This window comes from Podarcis raffonei, chromosome 6 (assembly GCF_027172205.1).
Source record: "Podarcis raffonei isolate rPodRaf1 chromosome 6, rPodRaf1.pri, whole genome shotgun sequence".
In the NCBI taxonomy this organism is placed as follows: Eukaryota; Metazoa; Chordata; class Lepidosauria; order Squamata; family Lacertidae; genus Podarcis; species Podarcis raffonei.
Genome location: NC_070607.1, coordinates 38,060,710 through 38,076,531, shown reverse-complemented (window position 1 = coordinate 38,076,531; position 15,822 = coordinate 38,060,710). Strand labels below are relative to the sequence as shown.

Below are 15,822 nucleotides of genomic sequence, written 5' to 3'. Positions count from 1 at the left end.
ATTAGGTTTTTCCCCCATTATAAGTTATTTCAGTTTTCATTCCCTGTGAAATATTTATTTTCTCATCTTTATTGTTAATTTTATTTCATTTCATTTAAACAGAGAATGGACATTCTTTGAAGTCTAATCATGATCACTGCCCGCTGAACCAATGTGACAGCTCCCAGACTTCCTATACAGAGTTGTTAGAAGAATTATCTATTTGAATTCAGAAGACAGAATTACTTACATATCATTTCATTATTCTGCTGATTTTGTTCATACATAATAGTGCTGGAAATGATTTTGTTCAAAAGTTGCACTACTGGTATACAATTTTGAGAACACTTTCTATATTTCAGACCACGTAAAGGGTTTGCTGGTTTTAAAGGGAGCATACATAACAAGATAGAAGTTAGGAGGACATGCTACATTATGATTTAATAACATGGGAACAAGCCTACACTTGAGAGCAACCCTCATCCCTTTCTTTCTTTTGCTTGGCTGGGAGGAGGAGTTTGGACACCTTTAGCTCAGCTTTTTGTTTATTGCAGTTTGTCATGTCATCCAGACCAGCAACTTTGGTTAACATGGGCTAAGTTTAGTTACAAACAAACTTACTTCAAACTGCAGTTTCTGAAGCAGGCTTGTTTAAACTAACCATAGTTAATGTTGATGACAAGTCCATAACTGAATGATATGGCAAACTGTTGCTGTTTGCTGGCATCCGTCTGGTGAAGCAAAATGGAAACTTCTGCCACACAGGAGCATATGAGCTCAAGAAGATGCTTGGCTTGTTCCTTAATCAACTGTAAGTGAGCATAATGTGTGAATGCAACCAATGTGTGCCATGCTATTCTCACTTTACTCCCCAAGACTCCTGTTAACCAGCCTTAACTGACATGAATGCATAGAGAGAACATCAGTAGTATATGGCTGACTAAATGAGGGGTGGTGTAATGGGAAGGGAACCTGATTTTGCATTTAAGCCTGATATTTCCCATCCTTGGTTTACAACAATAGCAATAGGAGTCCAGAATGCCATGGCCTTAGAAACATCAATCTTTCTGCCATATTTCCATTTATTTATAAATGGTCTTTTAAAATGCTTTGCTAGTTGAACCGACACTTCACAATATGTGCTGCTGAGTGTTTTGACCACCTAGAACGTGATTATTCTGTGGCTTCAATAGAGCTCTACGTATGTACAGTGGTACCTCGAGTTACAAACGCCTCAGGTTACAAATGCTTAAGGTTACAAACTCTGCTAACCTGGAAGTTACTTCAAGTTGAGAACTTTGCCCCACGATGAGAATGGAAATCATGTGCCAGCGGTGAAGCAGCAGCAAGAGGCCCCATTAGCAAAAGCACGCCTCTAGTTAAGAACAGTTTCAGGTTAAGAACGGACCTCCGGAACGAATTAAGTTTGTAACTAGATGTACCACTGTAGCTGAGTAGCATAGTCAGTAGAGGCACAGCCCTGAACTCTTCCCAGTTACTCTAATATTTCCTATAAATTGAACAGGAAGCAAGAAGAGACTGTCATGAATAAGTAACCACATCTCAAACAGTTTTATTCAGGAAGAAACCCTCTCTCCTTAGTTTGATTAGTAAGAAAAGTAACCAATTACTCTGACATTATGGCTTTTAAACTTTCGACTGTCTTTGAGGTTATCAGTTGGAATATGAAATAGGAACTTCCTTAGAAACTGAACTTCCAGATAAAAATCCTTCAAAATAGAGCACTCTGGAGCTTTGTGTTAATGAGAAGCTATTAGATTCTATGGCTCTGTGATCTTCTTTGTATGAAGAGACTTTTCTTAAAGACAAGAGATGCCTGACAACACTATTACGGAAGTACATGTGATTTCTGTTCATGTCCATCAGAGTACTGAATGTCACACAACAAGATATATGGAGAATCCCACTTGTTTGTTTAGCTATGCACATCTACTCCACTTTAATTTCATTTCATAGATGTATACATCTCCAAATTGCCTTTGAAATGAACATAATTCTTAAAACCTTCTTAATTCCCTGACTGGGTCCTCTGTGGTTATGCATATTACAGTTTCTAGTTAGTCTATTAAACTCATTTTTCTTTCTTTATTGTATTTACTTGACTATATCAATAGAGTATTAGCATTTAAAAAAGCAATGTCAATATATGTAACAGAAGGATGAGTTCTGAAAGCAACAGGATTTTCCATGCCCTCCCTCCAATTTCTGTTTACCTCAGTGCACTTGGTGTAGAAGTTCAGTTTTAGAAGAAGCTCCTAAAAATATTAAACATGTTTGAACAAAAAGTTTATTATTGGAAACACTAAGGGGGCTATACTTCCTAGTGTAAGTATAGCACTTGTGTACAGGGCATTGTACCTATGGCTCAATGGAGGCCTTTTTCTACTTTCACCTCTTGAAATGCATGCAGAGGTGAGAACACAGGCATCACACCAGGGTACTGCAGGGGACAGGAGGTATTTGAACACCTACCATCCAGCCATTCTTAATTACTTAGGCATGGGGAGCTGGGGATAGGGAGCAGGAAGAGAGGGAAGACAGAGAAATAAGATTCTGCCCACACCAGAAAGGATGCCCTAAGGTAACATAGAAATACCAAAATGTAATTGAGATTTTCTACAAAAGAAAAACGCAACATAAACAAAGGGCATGGAGTAAAAATTAAATTAGTCATCTTCATTAACCTTAGTTGGTCTACTCTTGAGTAGGACTAATGTTTCAGACAATCTCATGTCTACAGAATATTGAAAAGTCATTATTTTTTGCAGCCACACTCCAATCCTTCAAAACTACCAAGTTACAGTTTCCCCAGTGAAGTCAGTGGGATCACTTTTTCATATCGTGAATACAAATAAATTGCATCTAGGACTTTAAGTGACTATATTTTGCACTCTTTCATTATCTTGCAGTTGAATCCAAACTAAATTTTATATGACAGCTACTGAAGTTATGAATGCTCCCTTCGTGTTACTTTTCACAGGCTTAAATTGCTGTAAAAATGTTTTCCTGGCACTCCCATTTGATGCATATATTCAAGAGCAAATATTTAACAGCCAAATGCTTAAGCAATTTACTCTGCATTTACTATTTTATCATTGTAGCATTGTGGGGTGTTTTTTTCCAGGAAACAGTACCTACAACATCTAACTCATATTAACTCATATTAATTCATATTCTAATTCATATTCATTCATGCTAACATGTGGCTTATTTGATTTATGCAATCTGTGTCCTTGATTTGACTCTGTAGGTCAAGTATCAGAGAGCTGCATTAGAAAGCTGTAGTGGTAGACTCAAGCCCTATCACTGTGTGATCTGTGGGAGCCTCATATGTCTCTCTGTACAGAAAATATCTATAGCACCCAAGGGACCCCTGTGTTATATAAGCAGTCTCTCTTCTCCTATTTTAGCTACTGCAATTTTTTGTATTTTGATAGTCATATAGATTTATAAGCCACTTTTCTTTAGTTTCTTCTCTGTTGGGCTTATAAAAACTGCCTACATGAGCAGGATAAGAGGAGAAGCTTTGCAACTGGAATGCATAGCCTTCTCCCATGACTCTAGAACTAGCCCTGGGTAGCTAGTAGGTAGGAAGGAAGCAAAATGGCATTATATTTTAATCAATATCTGATTGGAGTATGGGTTTAGTATCACTGGATATAAATTTGCAGGAAACGGTTTTGATTTTTCAAGAAGCCAGAATAATTCCCCATGCAGACTTAACAGATACCAGAAAACTTCTCTTCAGAGTAGGGAGCAACTTGACCAGATATCACGGATACAGTAGCCTGTTAGGTATGGCACTTGACTAAATTCTTGAAGTTGATAAGGACTGGCTGCTCTTGATAAACACTTGTACCAATGACACGTATATCCATCATTATTTCTACTGGATTGGAGAAGTAAGGGGTGCAGATAGACCACATCATTTCTTCCATATACTATAGGCTATAAAACTTGTGAACCTTAATTACCCAGGCTGGATGGCTTTGGGTGGACTTTAATAATTTACAGAGACTGTAATTGTTGACCACAGCCAATTTTACTTGTCAACTTGTGGGTTTTAAGTGCTGCAAAACTTTGCCCTCCCCATTATTCTCATAATTCCTCCTAAATAACATGAATGAAAAACTGGCTCAGAGCAATTGCTTTAACAAATTTTGAGGCCCTTTTCCCTGAAGTGGGTGGGTGCTCATTGTGCTAGTTGTATGAACCAGTTTGCTGCCAAAGTGCACTATAGCCCAGTCCTTCGAAGTGGAAATGGGTAGGAACTTTTTCCTACCAGTCTACTCCAAAGGCATAAATAGGGAGCAAGACTCAGGGCTTCAGCACTGCCAATGTAATGCATGCATACTTTCTCTTCATTGACAAGAATGAAAATCTGGTTCAGAACAATTATGTTTCCCTTTGTTATATAAGCTCATCAGAGACTGACCTGAAATGGAACCTTCAGTATTACCCAAACTCCAATGGTATCATAAATGTAAATGTGTTACAAATTTCTGGCACTAATCTCTTTTGTTATAATGCTTATGCACGCTACTTAAAATAAAGCATACAACTTCATGAAATGTGAATGCCATTACATTCATCAGGCTTTTAAAGTTGTGCCAAATTAAGAATAATAAAATTGAAGTGTTTAATGTATTTCCTTTTCCCCACCTTTCTTTTCTGTTCATTTCAAGTCATTAATTAATAAATGAGCATTAAAATGTATCTTGTCTTCTAGCCTGAAACCTCTGAACATCTCTTTCTCAAGCATCCTGAAGCACTGTCATTTGGTCCTCTTCTTCTGGAGTCAGAAATAGTGTTGGAAGATATCAGTATTGAGAAAGCAATGAAAGACGAAGACAAACAAGACTTACTAGCTATTGACTCTCTGTTTGCAACCACACAAGACTTGGAGCATGACTCAGCTTGCTCTAGTGGCCATTTCAATAGTGATAGTCTCTCTGAGAATGTCCATGATGCTGAAACCCGTGGCGGAATGACAGGACAATCTAATATAAAATATGCGACTATTTTAACCAACTCCATGTCAAGTGGGCTTTATGAGCCACCAAAGGATCTAAGCAGTTCTTTTGTAAGAGGTTTTCTAGGCCATGATTCCTTAGTTCCAACATCTTTCTCTGGCGGTTCTTGGGCAGTGGGAAATCAATCATTTCTGCTATTGCCTGATTGCGATGAACACGTGTCCCCTCAAAAGCTCTCTCTTTCTGTTGTTTCATCTGAGGGCTTCTCAGAACCTTCAGAGCAGGATAGAACTTTCAGTGAGGAACACAGTCCAAAGAGAAGCATGTTCTACTTAGGAATGAGCTCACTCAAAAGTGAAAATGACATCTTTTTAACAGAAAGTTCAAATGGGGTTTGTCACTTTCACACCAATGCTCTAGTTGGAGGCATGAAGTTTCCTCAAGATATAACCAGTGATCTAAATCCCTTGATCAACAAGTGTGAAACCCCTGTTCAAGCTTTCATACCATACATGCCACAGTTCCAGACAACGACAATTAAATTGCATGAGACATCCAGTGGTAAAGTCTAAGCTGCCACCTATTGAAGTGTACTCTTGATGTTCTCTTGATTAAGGCCTTTTTTCTCTCCTCGAGATTCGCATTTTGCGCAATGAACAGGCCCATATTTATTTATTTTTTAACTCATAGCCCACATATTTTATTCAACGTTGCGCTTCTGTTGCAAGAATATTGCATTTTCTCCAGGTACAACAACCAAACAGCATTAGGTACCTGGCAAAATGTGTTTGCTGCCCTCCCCCTGGTGGATAATTCCATTGTAACTTTTATGTGAAATGTGGCTGAATCCAATTCTTTTGGATGCCATAGTGGCCTTACTAAATTCAAAAGGAACAAATCCTTTCCTCCCCTGTCCCCCATCTGCTCCACGACTGCATCATTCTGAAAACTTTCAAAACCATAAAAAGACTCTCTTGCTGTATGGAGCTACTGCAAAAACAAACAAACAAAAAACCCTTTAAAAAACAACCTCGCTGAGCCTTGTATTATATCACCCCATATTCCCCCCACCATTTTATGAACATTTTTAAAAGACCGTTTAATGTGTGTGCTTTTCCCCATTCACATTTTTATAAACTTGGGAGAGAAGAGCAAGCCTATCTGTTATCGGAAAGGCAGATACATGCGCTCGCACACAGCATGTGTTATGTGGGAGCATATAGTGAGCAACTGAAACTGGATGGGTGACTGGGAGCATGGGGAATAAAGTGAGGGCTGGATACTGCTTGATCTAGTGAAGAGATCCTTAAAATGTCCACCTATATTAGATATATTGATTTATACTGAGTGTAGGGTGTTTTATGTTATTTTTAGTACCAAACTAAGTGCTTTGCTGCATAGTAGACTCAGAACTTACCCACTCTTCTGCTTGTCCTGTGGCTAGAAAACAAGGTTCTGAACAGCTTTTTGGTTGTCCTGTGCTTTCTAAACATGGGTCTAAGCGGTTTTGCCTTTGCTCCACCACCTCCCCCTGGAAAACACACTCTTCAGCTATAAACTGGAACAAACAGCAATTTGTGGAAAACTCAATTGCCATTGGCTCCAAATGAGCACTAAACCATGGGCTTTTCTGGGGAAAAGCAGCCAGGCAAATGCCGGTTGTCCTGAAACACATTATCTGCAAAGCAACTAGTAATAGCTCTCCTCCAAAGAGCACTGTTGTCAAGGGTATTTTCATACAATTTTCTAGCCAGGACTTTAATAGAAGGTGGCAGGGGCAGCCCAGACTGTTTTGCCACCTGAAGCAAAAAGGGGAGGTGCCACCTCACCTGGCAGCTGCTGCCCCTCAAAGTCAGAGTCACGGGGCTTACCGTTTGGCTGCGTCAGCTTCCAGCAGTGAGGAGAGGTGGTAGTGGCTTCTCCTCACTTCTATGCTGGGAGGCGACTGCGGTGGCATCAGAGGAGGCACGGCAGCAGCAGTGAGATCTGGGCAACCCCACTGCCACTGCTTCTCCAGCAGTGGGGGGGGGAGCACACAGTGTCAGGGGGTGCTGCCTAAGGCACCTGCCTCCGTTTGCCTCATGGGTGGGCCAGCCTGGAGCATGTGAAAAAAATGTTGAATAGGTATGGGGGGTTCGTGTGTGTGTGTGTGTGTGTGTGTGTGTGTGTGCGCACGTGCTGTCTTAAAGAACTAGATGTGGCATTGTGCAAGCATATTCCTAAGATATAATCTCTTGACACTAAAGATTAGTATAAAAGCTTGTCCTGTCATTTGGGATCAGTGCCAGTCTGTTAACATGGATATGCTTGAGCAACACCTGTAATCACTGATGACTCGGACCACATTGCATGGAGGGGATGCCTGAAGAGTATATGAGTACCAACACTTGCATATGCCCAGTCTCTGATTAAAATCTTCAAAGATATTTTTCATCCATTTACCCAGTGTAACAGGGACAGGGCTATCAAGTTCTAACGTTGTTTTGTTTTTTAAGTGGATTTGTCAGTGAGTAAGACACTGTTGCCTTCAGCAATGGATCTTCAAACACCAGCATGCCTTCCTTCATAATTTGGATAGAAAATTGACAGTGCAAACCTAAGTTTGTGTGTGCTCAGAGGTTAAGTCTCAGTGTGCCCAATGAGACTTACTCACTAGTAATGAGTTTAGAATTGGAGCTGATACAAAGGTAGCATAGGCCGTGTTCCAATTCCAATGTTGCTCTTCAGCAGAGAATTGTAGAGAAGTGATGCACCTCTGCCCACGAAAAGCAGGGTGGCAACAAATGCTCTAGGTATTGTTCTAGGTGGGCAGATAACTCATTGGATTAGAAGAGTCATGCTTCTTCCATGGATTTTGGTGGACTGAATTGGTCTCACAAATGTCCAGGTCTCCAATATCCCAGGTCAACAGGGGTTTTCAAAGCTTTCATTTGGTTGTGGCAAGTCACAATTTTGCCACAACCACAAAAGTGTTCCCACTTTCCAAAACAGCTGAAAAACCCATTTATATGAAAGCACTGTGAACAGGCATTCAAAGAGATAGCAAAATTATTGACTTTTACCATAGCTACCCCAACCAGTCATCATTTGTGTGTGTGTTTTTAAATATATATTTAATTAATTGATGCTAGCAACCCTAGTCCATTTCAAAGATTCTGGTAACAGGACCAAGCCACAGCTTTCCTAGTAAGAAAAAGCAATAATTTGTAACTATTTCACCATTCAGCTTAACTTTAGGTATCAAAAGCACTGCAGACTGAAATCTATTACATAATTTCTGAAGCTGAACCCACAGTTGCTACCTGTCTAATGAATGTACATGGAAAAAAAATCAGCCCTGGAGGAATTGTGTGTTGGGTTTTATCAGCGGCCTGATTGGTGTATTTGAATGTATGGGAAAACTCTTGTTGGTTTTCTAAGCAAGAAGCATTACCACGATGAGTTAGCAAGGCAAAACAAAAACAAAAACACTCAGCTCTTTCACCATAGCTCTAATCTTGATTAGCACCTTAACTTTTCTATTTGCTGTGCCTCTGAACTCTGAATGCTGTGCCTTACTGTTTGTTCATACTGCTTAGCTAATTGTCGTACTTTGAAATCCAGGTTAGGAGGCTGTAGTGACCCACTTCTAAAGTATACACACAATTCTAGGCAAAATCACGGGTAGTTGCTGCTCTTTAAGTAGTTATAAAAAAATAGGTTCATGTTTTTAACTGCAACCAACAAAGAGAAATTTCCCAAGTTTTCAGGAGCTTTATTCTTTGTCTTAGTTTCAGTGACACAGACAAGCAGAGTGCATATATATACTATCTAGAATTGCTATTAAAATCTCAAAATGACATTCAGTCTTGCACTCCTATAAACTCCTATAAAAGAGGCAACATCTGCATATTCTGCATCTACCATCTGCTCTGTTCTATCTATGCCCCAGCCTAATCTTTAGTAATTACTGTAGCTAACACTAATGATGTCTAGGAATAAGGCCTTCGACAGTGAAGATTAGAAGCCTGGGCAACTCTTATATAATGCTTCATTTTACGATTGCTTTTTGTGATTCTTCAATCTATGGTTTGTTTTCTCAGCATTTCCATTACTTTAGATCACTGTAATGAGACTTGTAAAATCTCAGTGTTCAAATTGCCTGGAGAGCGGTGGAGGTGAACAACAAAATACAGCCTCACCAGTCGGAATTGCCCTGGGACATTCAAGAGGACATGAAAATAAACAGTTCCAATAAATATGAATACTTTTTACCTTCATGGACCAATATAAAAAGACAAGGAATTTGCATCATGCAAGTTTTTATCATTATCCCAGTCCACTTATTGTACAATATCTGGAAATTCTAAGAACTAGAATGTTCACCAGTAAAATGTTCCTCTAGGTCCCAAGAGGGAGATACGATTAGGTAGGCAGAACCAAATTTGCTTTGGCTGATGTACATGTATTGATGCTCACAGTAAATTTGGTCAAGATGCACAGCTTTTTGCCCAAATTCTTTCCTGTTATATAAACACTGGATATATGATTAGAAGTGAACAGGTCCTCCCTTGATATTCCCCTGTTTATCCACACAAAGATGAAAAAGACACCGGAGGGGTGGGGTTGGGGAATTTTAAGCATTATGCTGATGCTATTTCTACTTTACACCGTTCTGTCAAAATATAAGGGTCTATATTATATGTTCGTGTCACTGATTCATTTAGCCCAGGGCTGCCTATTCTGGCAGGCAGCACCTTTCATGGTTTTGAGCAAAAGCCTTTATTGATCTGTTACATGAAGCTGTTTTAGCCAGGCTATGCTAGGAATAGAAAATGAGGCCTTATACACAATCCCAGCATTGGTCCTTTCTCATTGTAAACAGAACATCACTGGCAGTTTCTCCACAGCACTCCCCCTCCCTGCAACTAAGCTTAGGGAAATACTCTCATGTTTCTGGTTACTGCTCTTGCATACACTACATGTTGCACCCTGATGTCATAAAGACAATTGCAGGTACTCAGGCAGCCGAAATTGGCCCACTTCCCAACACAATGCTGATTTATTAAACTGCAATGGCCTTAGGGTGCTTTTGCATTTCCTAGGTACAGGACTAATCAAGCAGCAGCTCAGTGCTTTGGTTGACACAGTAGTATCTGCGATCTGGTAAGAGTCAGAGCATTACATGGATAGGTGAAGCGTAACCACCATAGGTGAACCACTTTGCTAACCACCATAGGTGAAGAATAGTTTCCACCCAGTCCTCAGTGGAAGTGAGCTGGGAGAAGGAGTGCCCTCACCCATAGCTAATAGCCATAGCTGGTTTGTTTTAGTCAATGACAGCTATTTCCTCATCAGGTACCTCTGCTCTGTGCATCACCCTCGCTTACTGCATACCATTGTGGATTGCTCTAGCAGCAGAGTTGGTAAGAGGATGTTTCGTACATTTTGCTGTCAAAATGATCCCAGTTGCTGTCAAAATGATCCTAGCTCCTACAACTTGCTAAATGCTGCACTGTGAGCAAAGCCCATGCAGGTCTATCTATACAGGTATTTAGAAATGATCATTATTATCCTTTGATTCTTACTCTTGTCATTTAAACTGATGGAACACTGGCCTTGGATAGCAACATGTGAATAGCTTCCCAGAACTTTCAACAACAGTGTGTGTGATGCGCACGTTGTGTATCAGATATGTATTAGAGGAGTGATATGTTTATATGAACATGGAGCATAGCTTACAACACTTTTTCAGGTGAAAAAGTAACAAGCTGTATTAAATAACTCTGATTATTGACATTACTTATAAAACCTGAAATAGCAGGCCTGTTCACTACCACATGGTGCTGTAGGAACAGAGGGATGAGAAGGGAAAGTCAGAAGGAGTAACATATCTTCTGTTGACAAGGAGAACCCCATCAGAATTAGAGGCTCCTGCCCACAGACTCTATAGCATAGTGCATGCTGACACATGTTATTGGGTAGTACTGTGCCCAAATTGCACATAAACCTGCACTTATAGCTTTTGTTCAGGAAGAATCCAGGACAGGTGCTAATGGTAGTTTTTAACCAACACCTTCCTATCAATATACCTCAGCCACTGCTAAGTGCAAAACAGGGTTGATTCTTACAACTTTGGTAGTATAGTTTTAAGTTTTGCTGAGTGATAAATTATTTATCCAGGTTACACTTGAATACACATCCAGGTGGAACATCCATATATCCATGAGTCATTTCTGTTAACCTTCAAGAAAATAACTTAGATTGAATTCACATATGCTATTCACTATTACGGGTCATTTGCAGCTAGATATGATTATATGATAGATAATCTAACTATATTTTTCAAATTGTGGCCTGTGAGTGGCATAAGTAACAAGTACCATGTTGCTTTTGTATGTCTGTAGAATTATGGTTTGTTAACCTCTAACGCCATTCTGTCTGACTATCCTTGGTATTTGAGTGTAAAAATGTTCTGGGTTTTTGTTCCTGCCGAAACTGTGGCTTGAATTGGGCTTTGAACCACGATTTCTTAGTTGTGGGGTATCTCTTGAGCTCATGCTTTAAAATACTTGCCAGAGTACTTTTGTATTTATTTTTGTGAATAAAATGTTTACTGTTGAGGTTGTATTTTAATAACATCCTTGTACTCTTCTGTGTGTAGAATCTTTGTTTAACTTTTGGGACGCAAAGCGTCTGGAGAGTTGCAAAACGGAGCCCAGTGAAGAAATTCAGTGACCACAATATGGGGCAAGAGCAGTGATGCCCAAGCTTGCAGCAATTAGAAGGTTTCAAGCGGCTACATATTTACGATCTTATGTAGAACATATTTTCATATTTTTGCCACATGTCACTTGCCTTTCGGTGAACCCCACATCCACCAACAGCACAATGGTGACATTCCCAATACACTTATAGTAGTTGATCAGACGTTTCTAAGACAGGACGTTTGCTGCATAGTAGCAGATTCTAATGCTTCTGTTACCATGGGGTACCCAGTGGTAGCAGAGAGCAACAGCTATTGAATGCAACTGACTAAAGACATTGGGAGCAATCCAGAGAACATTTACCTTCTTAAATGCCACTGAAATCCTCAACTCTTTGAATTGATGGGGAACCTCAGATCTGGGTGCCACGTTGGCCCTATGATCCTCTCCATCTCACCTTCAGAACTCGCGCCAGGCTACATTCATTTTCTTGCATCCTTTTTGGGTGTTTGTGTCTGGCTGGCATGTCACCTATAATTCTGATAATGCTTTACAGAGGTGGGTATGTGAGTGTGTGTAGAAATTAGCGTACTCTGCCAAGCTAAAATTCACATTACTTGCTCTATTCGCTTTCTCTCTCTCGCCCTACTCACCACTGGCATGTGCCGGCCCCCCACCCCCGCCATATTGCCCAGAAATCAACAAAAATACTGGCTGGAAAATGCTTCCCTATCCCTCCACTAGAGCTGTTAATTGAGTGCATAAGGCCCCTTGATTTGAGATAAATTCATATGCACCTGTTTTTCATTAGCTCTAGCCTCTTTTCCAACACCATAAGGTAAATGCAAGCTCAGAGTGCATTAGGGTTATATTCCAGCAATTATACGTGTTCTTTAATTAAAGGTGTGTTACCAAAAGGAGAGGAACAGCTTCAGCCTCTTTTAGAGCTCGCAAAAGCCAGGCATTCATTCATCAGGTGAAATCTTTCCTCACTCAGGCAGAGTTGTGGCATGAGAAGCTGCACACCTGAGAAATGTGAACCTCTTTTTTAGTGCCCTAGTTAAAAAAAACCAACCAGAAACAGAAAGGCTACCTCTTTTCAAACAATGTCACTTAGCAACTTAGCTTTAAAGGTTAAAATATCATCCAAATATCTGCAGAAAGAGTGGGTGGGTTCAGCCTGCCTTGACAGCAAAACTCCCACCCATGGTTCCAGCTCTCAGTTGCGAGAAAGATGATGACAAATTTAACAATCTGAGTGCTTTTGTTTTATAGCAGCAAACCCATTCTGTGTATAACGTATTACAAGAAAACTTCAGCACTTTTTGAATGCATGGAAAAGCAAATAGAAAGCCAAACTGAAATGGTTAATAATGATTTGAAATGGATGTTCAGATTACCTTTTGAAGAAGGCAGAGTCTTCTTTCCTTAATGCTTGAGTCCTGCAAATAATGACAAGTAGGTCTGTCAGTCAACAAAGGTACCTGTGGGATTTTCTGCCTCAGGTGCTAAAATAACATGGCTGTTGTTAGATACTGTGCCCACTGGCTTGCAGGGGAGGTATTTCCACTTGCTTTTCCTCCTTAGGTAATCACACATATATGTTTGGTGACTGCAGCATTTAGTGGTGGGCTGCATATACAACACTACCAGCACAAATAAAACTCCACCAACAGCTCTTTGGGCGAACTCTCAGGCAGATCACTTTTCAGCAGAAGGTTCATACACATTTGGCTACTTAATGAGGAAGTGATGAGACATTTAGTGATGTACACACATCTATTAAGATCAATGTACCTGACAATATGCTAAGAGGTAATACTAAGCATTAAAATCATTATGTGTGCAGCTTGTCCAGAGCCACTAATTGTTCCACTCAGTTGTGTGCAACTAGAGCTGGATGAGACTCAGGGTCTCCAAATCCTGATTTTATAAACAACTGTTTTCACCCAAATCTATATGCATATAAATAAAGGACAGCCTATTTTCTTTCCAGACTGATTCTTTGCATCTAACCCTCCCCCCCCTCAAAGAAGTTTCTATTTGTGTAAAAACTATGGATATCATGATGAAACCTCCTGTGTGCTGCTGCCAACATGATCAAGTTTTGCAGGTCGTGCTGCTATAGTTGTGCCACTAAGTAGTTCAGGGTCAGGACCTCCCTCACTGACACACCATGTGTTCATGCATTTTGTCTTCCGCAGCTCAAAATAGCAGAGGCCAAAAGCATTAACAGAGCCATCAGTGTTATTTATCCAAGAAATGGCTTCAAAAAGAGTGGTCTAATGTTGATTGCTTTCTGTGAAGGACATTTTAGGATTTTTATTCTGATGCTTCATTTGCACCCTTTTGGTACCTTTTCTGCACCCACGGCTGGAAAGAGCTTATTGGGTAGAGAACATTTGTGCCCTCACCCTCAGGGCCATGCAAAGCTGGTAACAGGCCCAGGCCAGATGGGAAATAAAGGCCCCATTTCTGCTTTTACTTATCTATATTTTATCTTGTATTAATGTTTTATGTATCTTCTTTAAAATATTAATATGTTGTGTTAAAGGATTCCCCTTGACTCTCTTTACAATATCCTACCAGAGGGACTCAGAGTAGGCCTCCTGAAAATCATAGGCCCATGCCAATTGGCTCCCCTACCCGCTGCCTCTGTTCGGGCCTGCTCACCCCCATGCCCTTTCAGAAGGCTTCATTGGGTTTTGTTTCAGGCACCATGCAAAACCTGATACTATATTTGGGGGGTCAGAAACAGTGAAATCTCACCAGCTTAGTTAGATAGACTAGCTGGCATGGTTACTTCAACCACCCCTGCTACAATATATGCTTTTAACTCTCTTTATGGTATCTTAATGCATAATTAGTAAAACTGACAGGTGACAGAACTCAGGTTTGCTTGGTCATTACACAGTCTGTCATGTACTCACAAGAAGGAAGGTTTTCCGGTTCATTCAATAGTGAGGAAAAACAATATGAACATGACTCTGTATTTTTCCCTCATATGTTTTGAAGCTAAGCCCTGGACATTGAAAACAATTTCTGAGAATTAGCCCCTTGGCTCAAGGCTAAGCCATGTTTTTTTTTCCTGGTAAGACACTGAAATGAATTTACACTTGAAGTGACTCATTACATTCAAAATTGAAATGCAGTTATGAAGTAGGGATGAAGTAAAAGATTAGCACCTTGATGGGAGATTCTGGTTTGGAAGTATCTTAATTTCCCAGAGCTTTGTTATGAATGCAAGGTTTTACATGAGCAGCAGGTATAAGTCTTCTATTGTTTGTCCATGTGCAAATACAGCAAGGGGCACATTTATGTGTGTGTGTGCACCCTCCTCCCTAAACATGATGTAACATGACTACATCCCCAAAGGCGTACTCCTCCATTGTCTCCCAAGACAGACAGATGCCACCAACAACCAGGGCAAGTTTGTATGTATATTATGGACAATTCCTGTGATTGTTTCATGCCTTTCTTGAACTGGAAGGATTTCAGCAATCTATGTACATGGCTCTCCCCCACCCACCATCACAATGCACATTTAGTGGTGGTGTGGCACATGGTTTCTCTGTTCTTGCATACACACAGACCATGAACTGCCTTGAAGGCCTATTGACCCAGTTGGGTTGTCCTGGGATGCTAACCTCCAAGCTCATTAAAAACCTCTGGCTTCCTTACATATTTCAGGAGCAAATATATGTTTCAAAGGAGCCAAGTGGGAATTGTCAGTCCCTGCCAAGATCAGTAGTTCTTGACTCTTTATCAATTCTTGGCACAAAGAATAATAATAAAGATCTTTCAAACCATAACATAGTGGTTAGTTTTAGAGGGCAAAGTTCACAGAGACTTGCAAACGACCCGACATGGTGAAAAGGGGTGTGTGCCAAAGATAATTTTCAGACATTACAGAAGCAATGCCAGCTAGATGTGCAGTTTCTCATACACAAACCAGCAGTGCCTATTTGTAAGATCTGAAGTGAAACTTGCAGGAAGATACATGACTGCTGTAGATGTGCGTCTCCTGCCATGCCAAGAGACAAAATACCTGCACTTGAGCTTTATTGGGCTCATTTGCGCTGAATGAGATCATTTGAATGTTAGAGAAAAACACCACCCAGTTGTATTTTACATCTCCAGACACTCTTTCCAGTGATCCGCTT

The 15,822-nt window shown here is 40.3% G+C and overlaps 1 protein-coding gene and 1 long non-coding RNA gene across 2 annotated transcripts in view; one reads left to right on the top strand and one right to left on the bottom strand.

Moving 5' to 3' along the window:
• LEPR (leptin receptor) overlaps nt 1-4,716 on the top strand; it is a 62,996-nt gene extending 58,280 nt beyond the window's left edge. Inside the window, exon 19 of the mRNA XM_053392126.1 lies at nt 103-4,716. Coding sequence (XP_053248101.1) covers nt 103-120 — 18 coding nt within the window. The 3' untranslated portion in view covers nt 121-4,716. The remainder of the gene's footprint in view (nt 1-102) is intronic.
• Nucleotides 1-15,822, bottom strand: part of LOC128415653 (uncharacterized) — a 48,130-nt gene that overhangs the window by 28,942 nt on the left and 3,366 nt on the right. Inside the window, exon 2 of the long non-coding RNA XR_008331028.1 lies at nt 13,060-13,101. This is a non-coding gene — a long non-coding RNA (uncharacterized LOC128415653). The remainder of the gene's footprint in view (nt 1-13,059; nt 13,102-15,822) is intronic.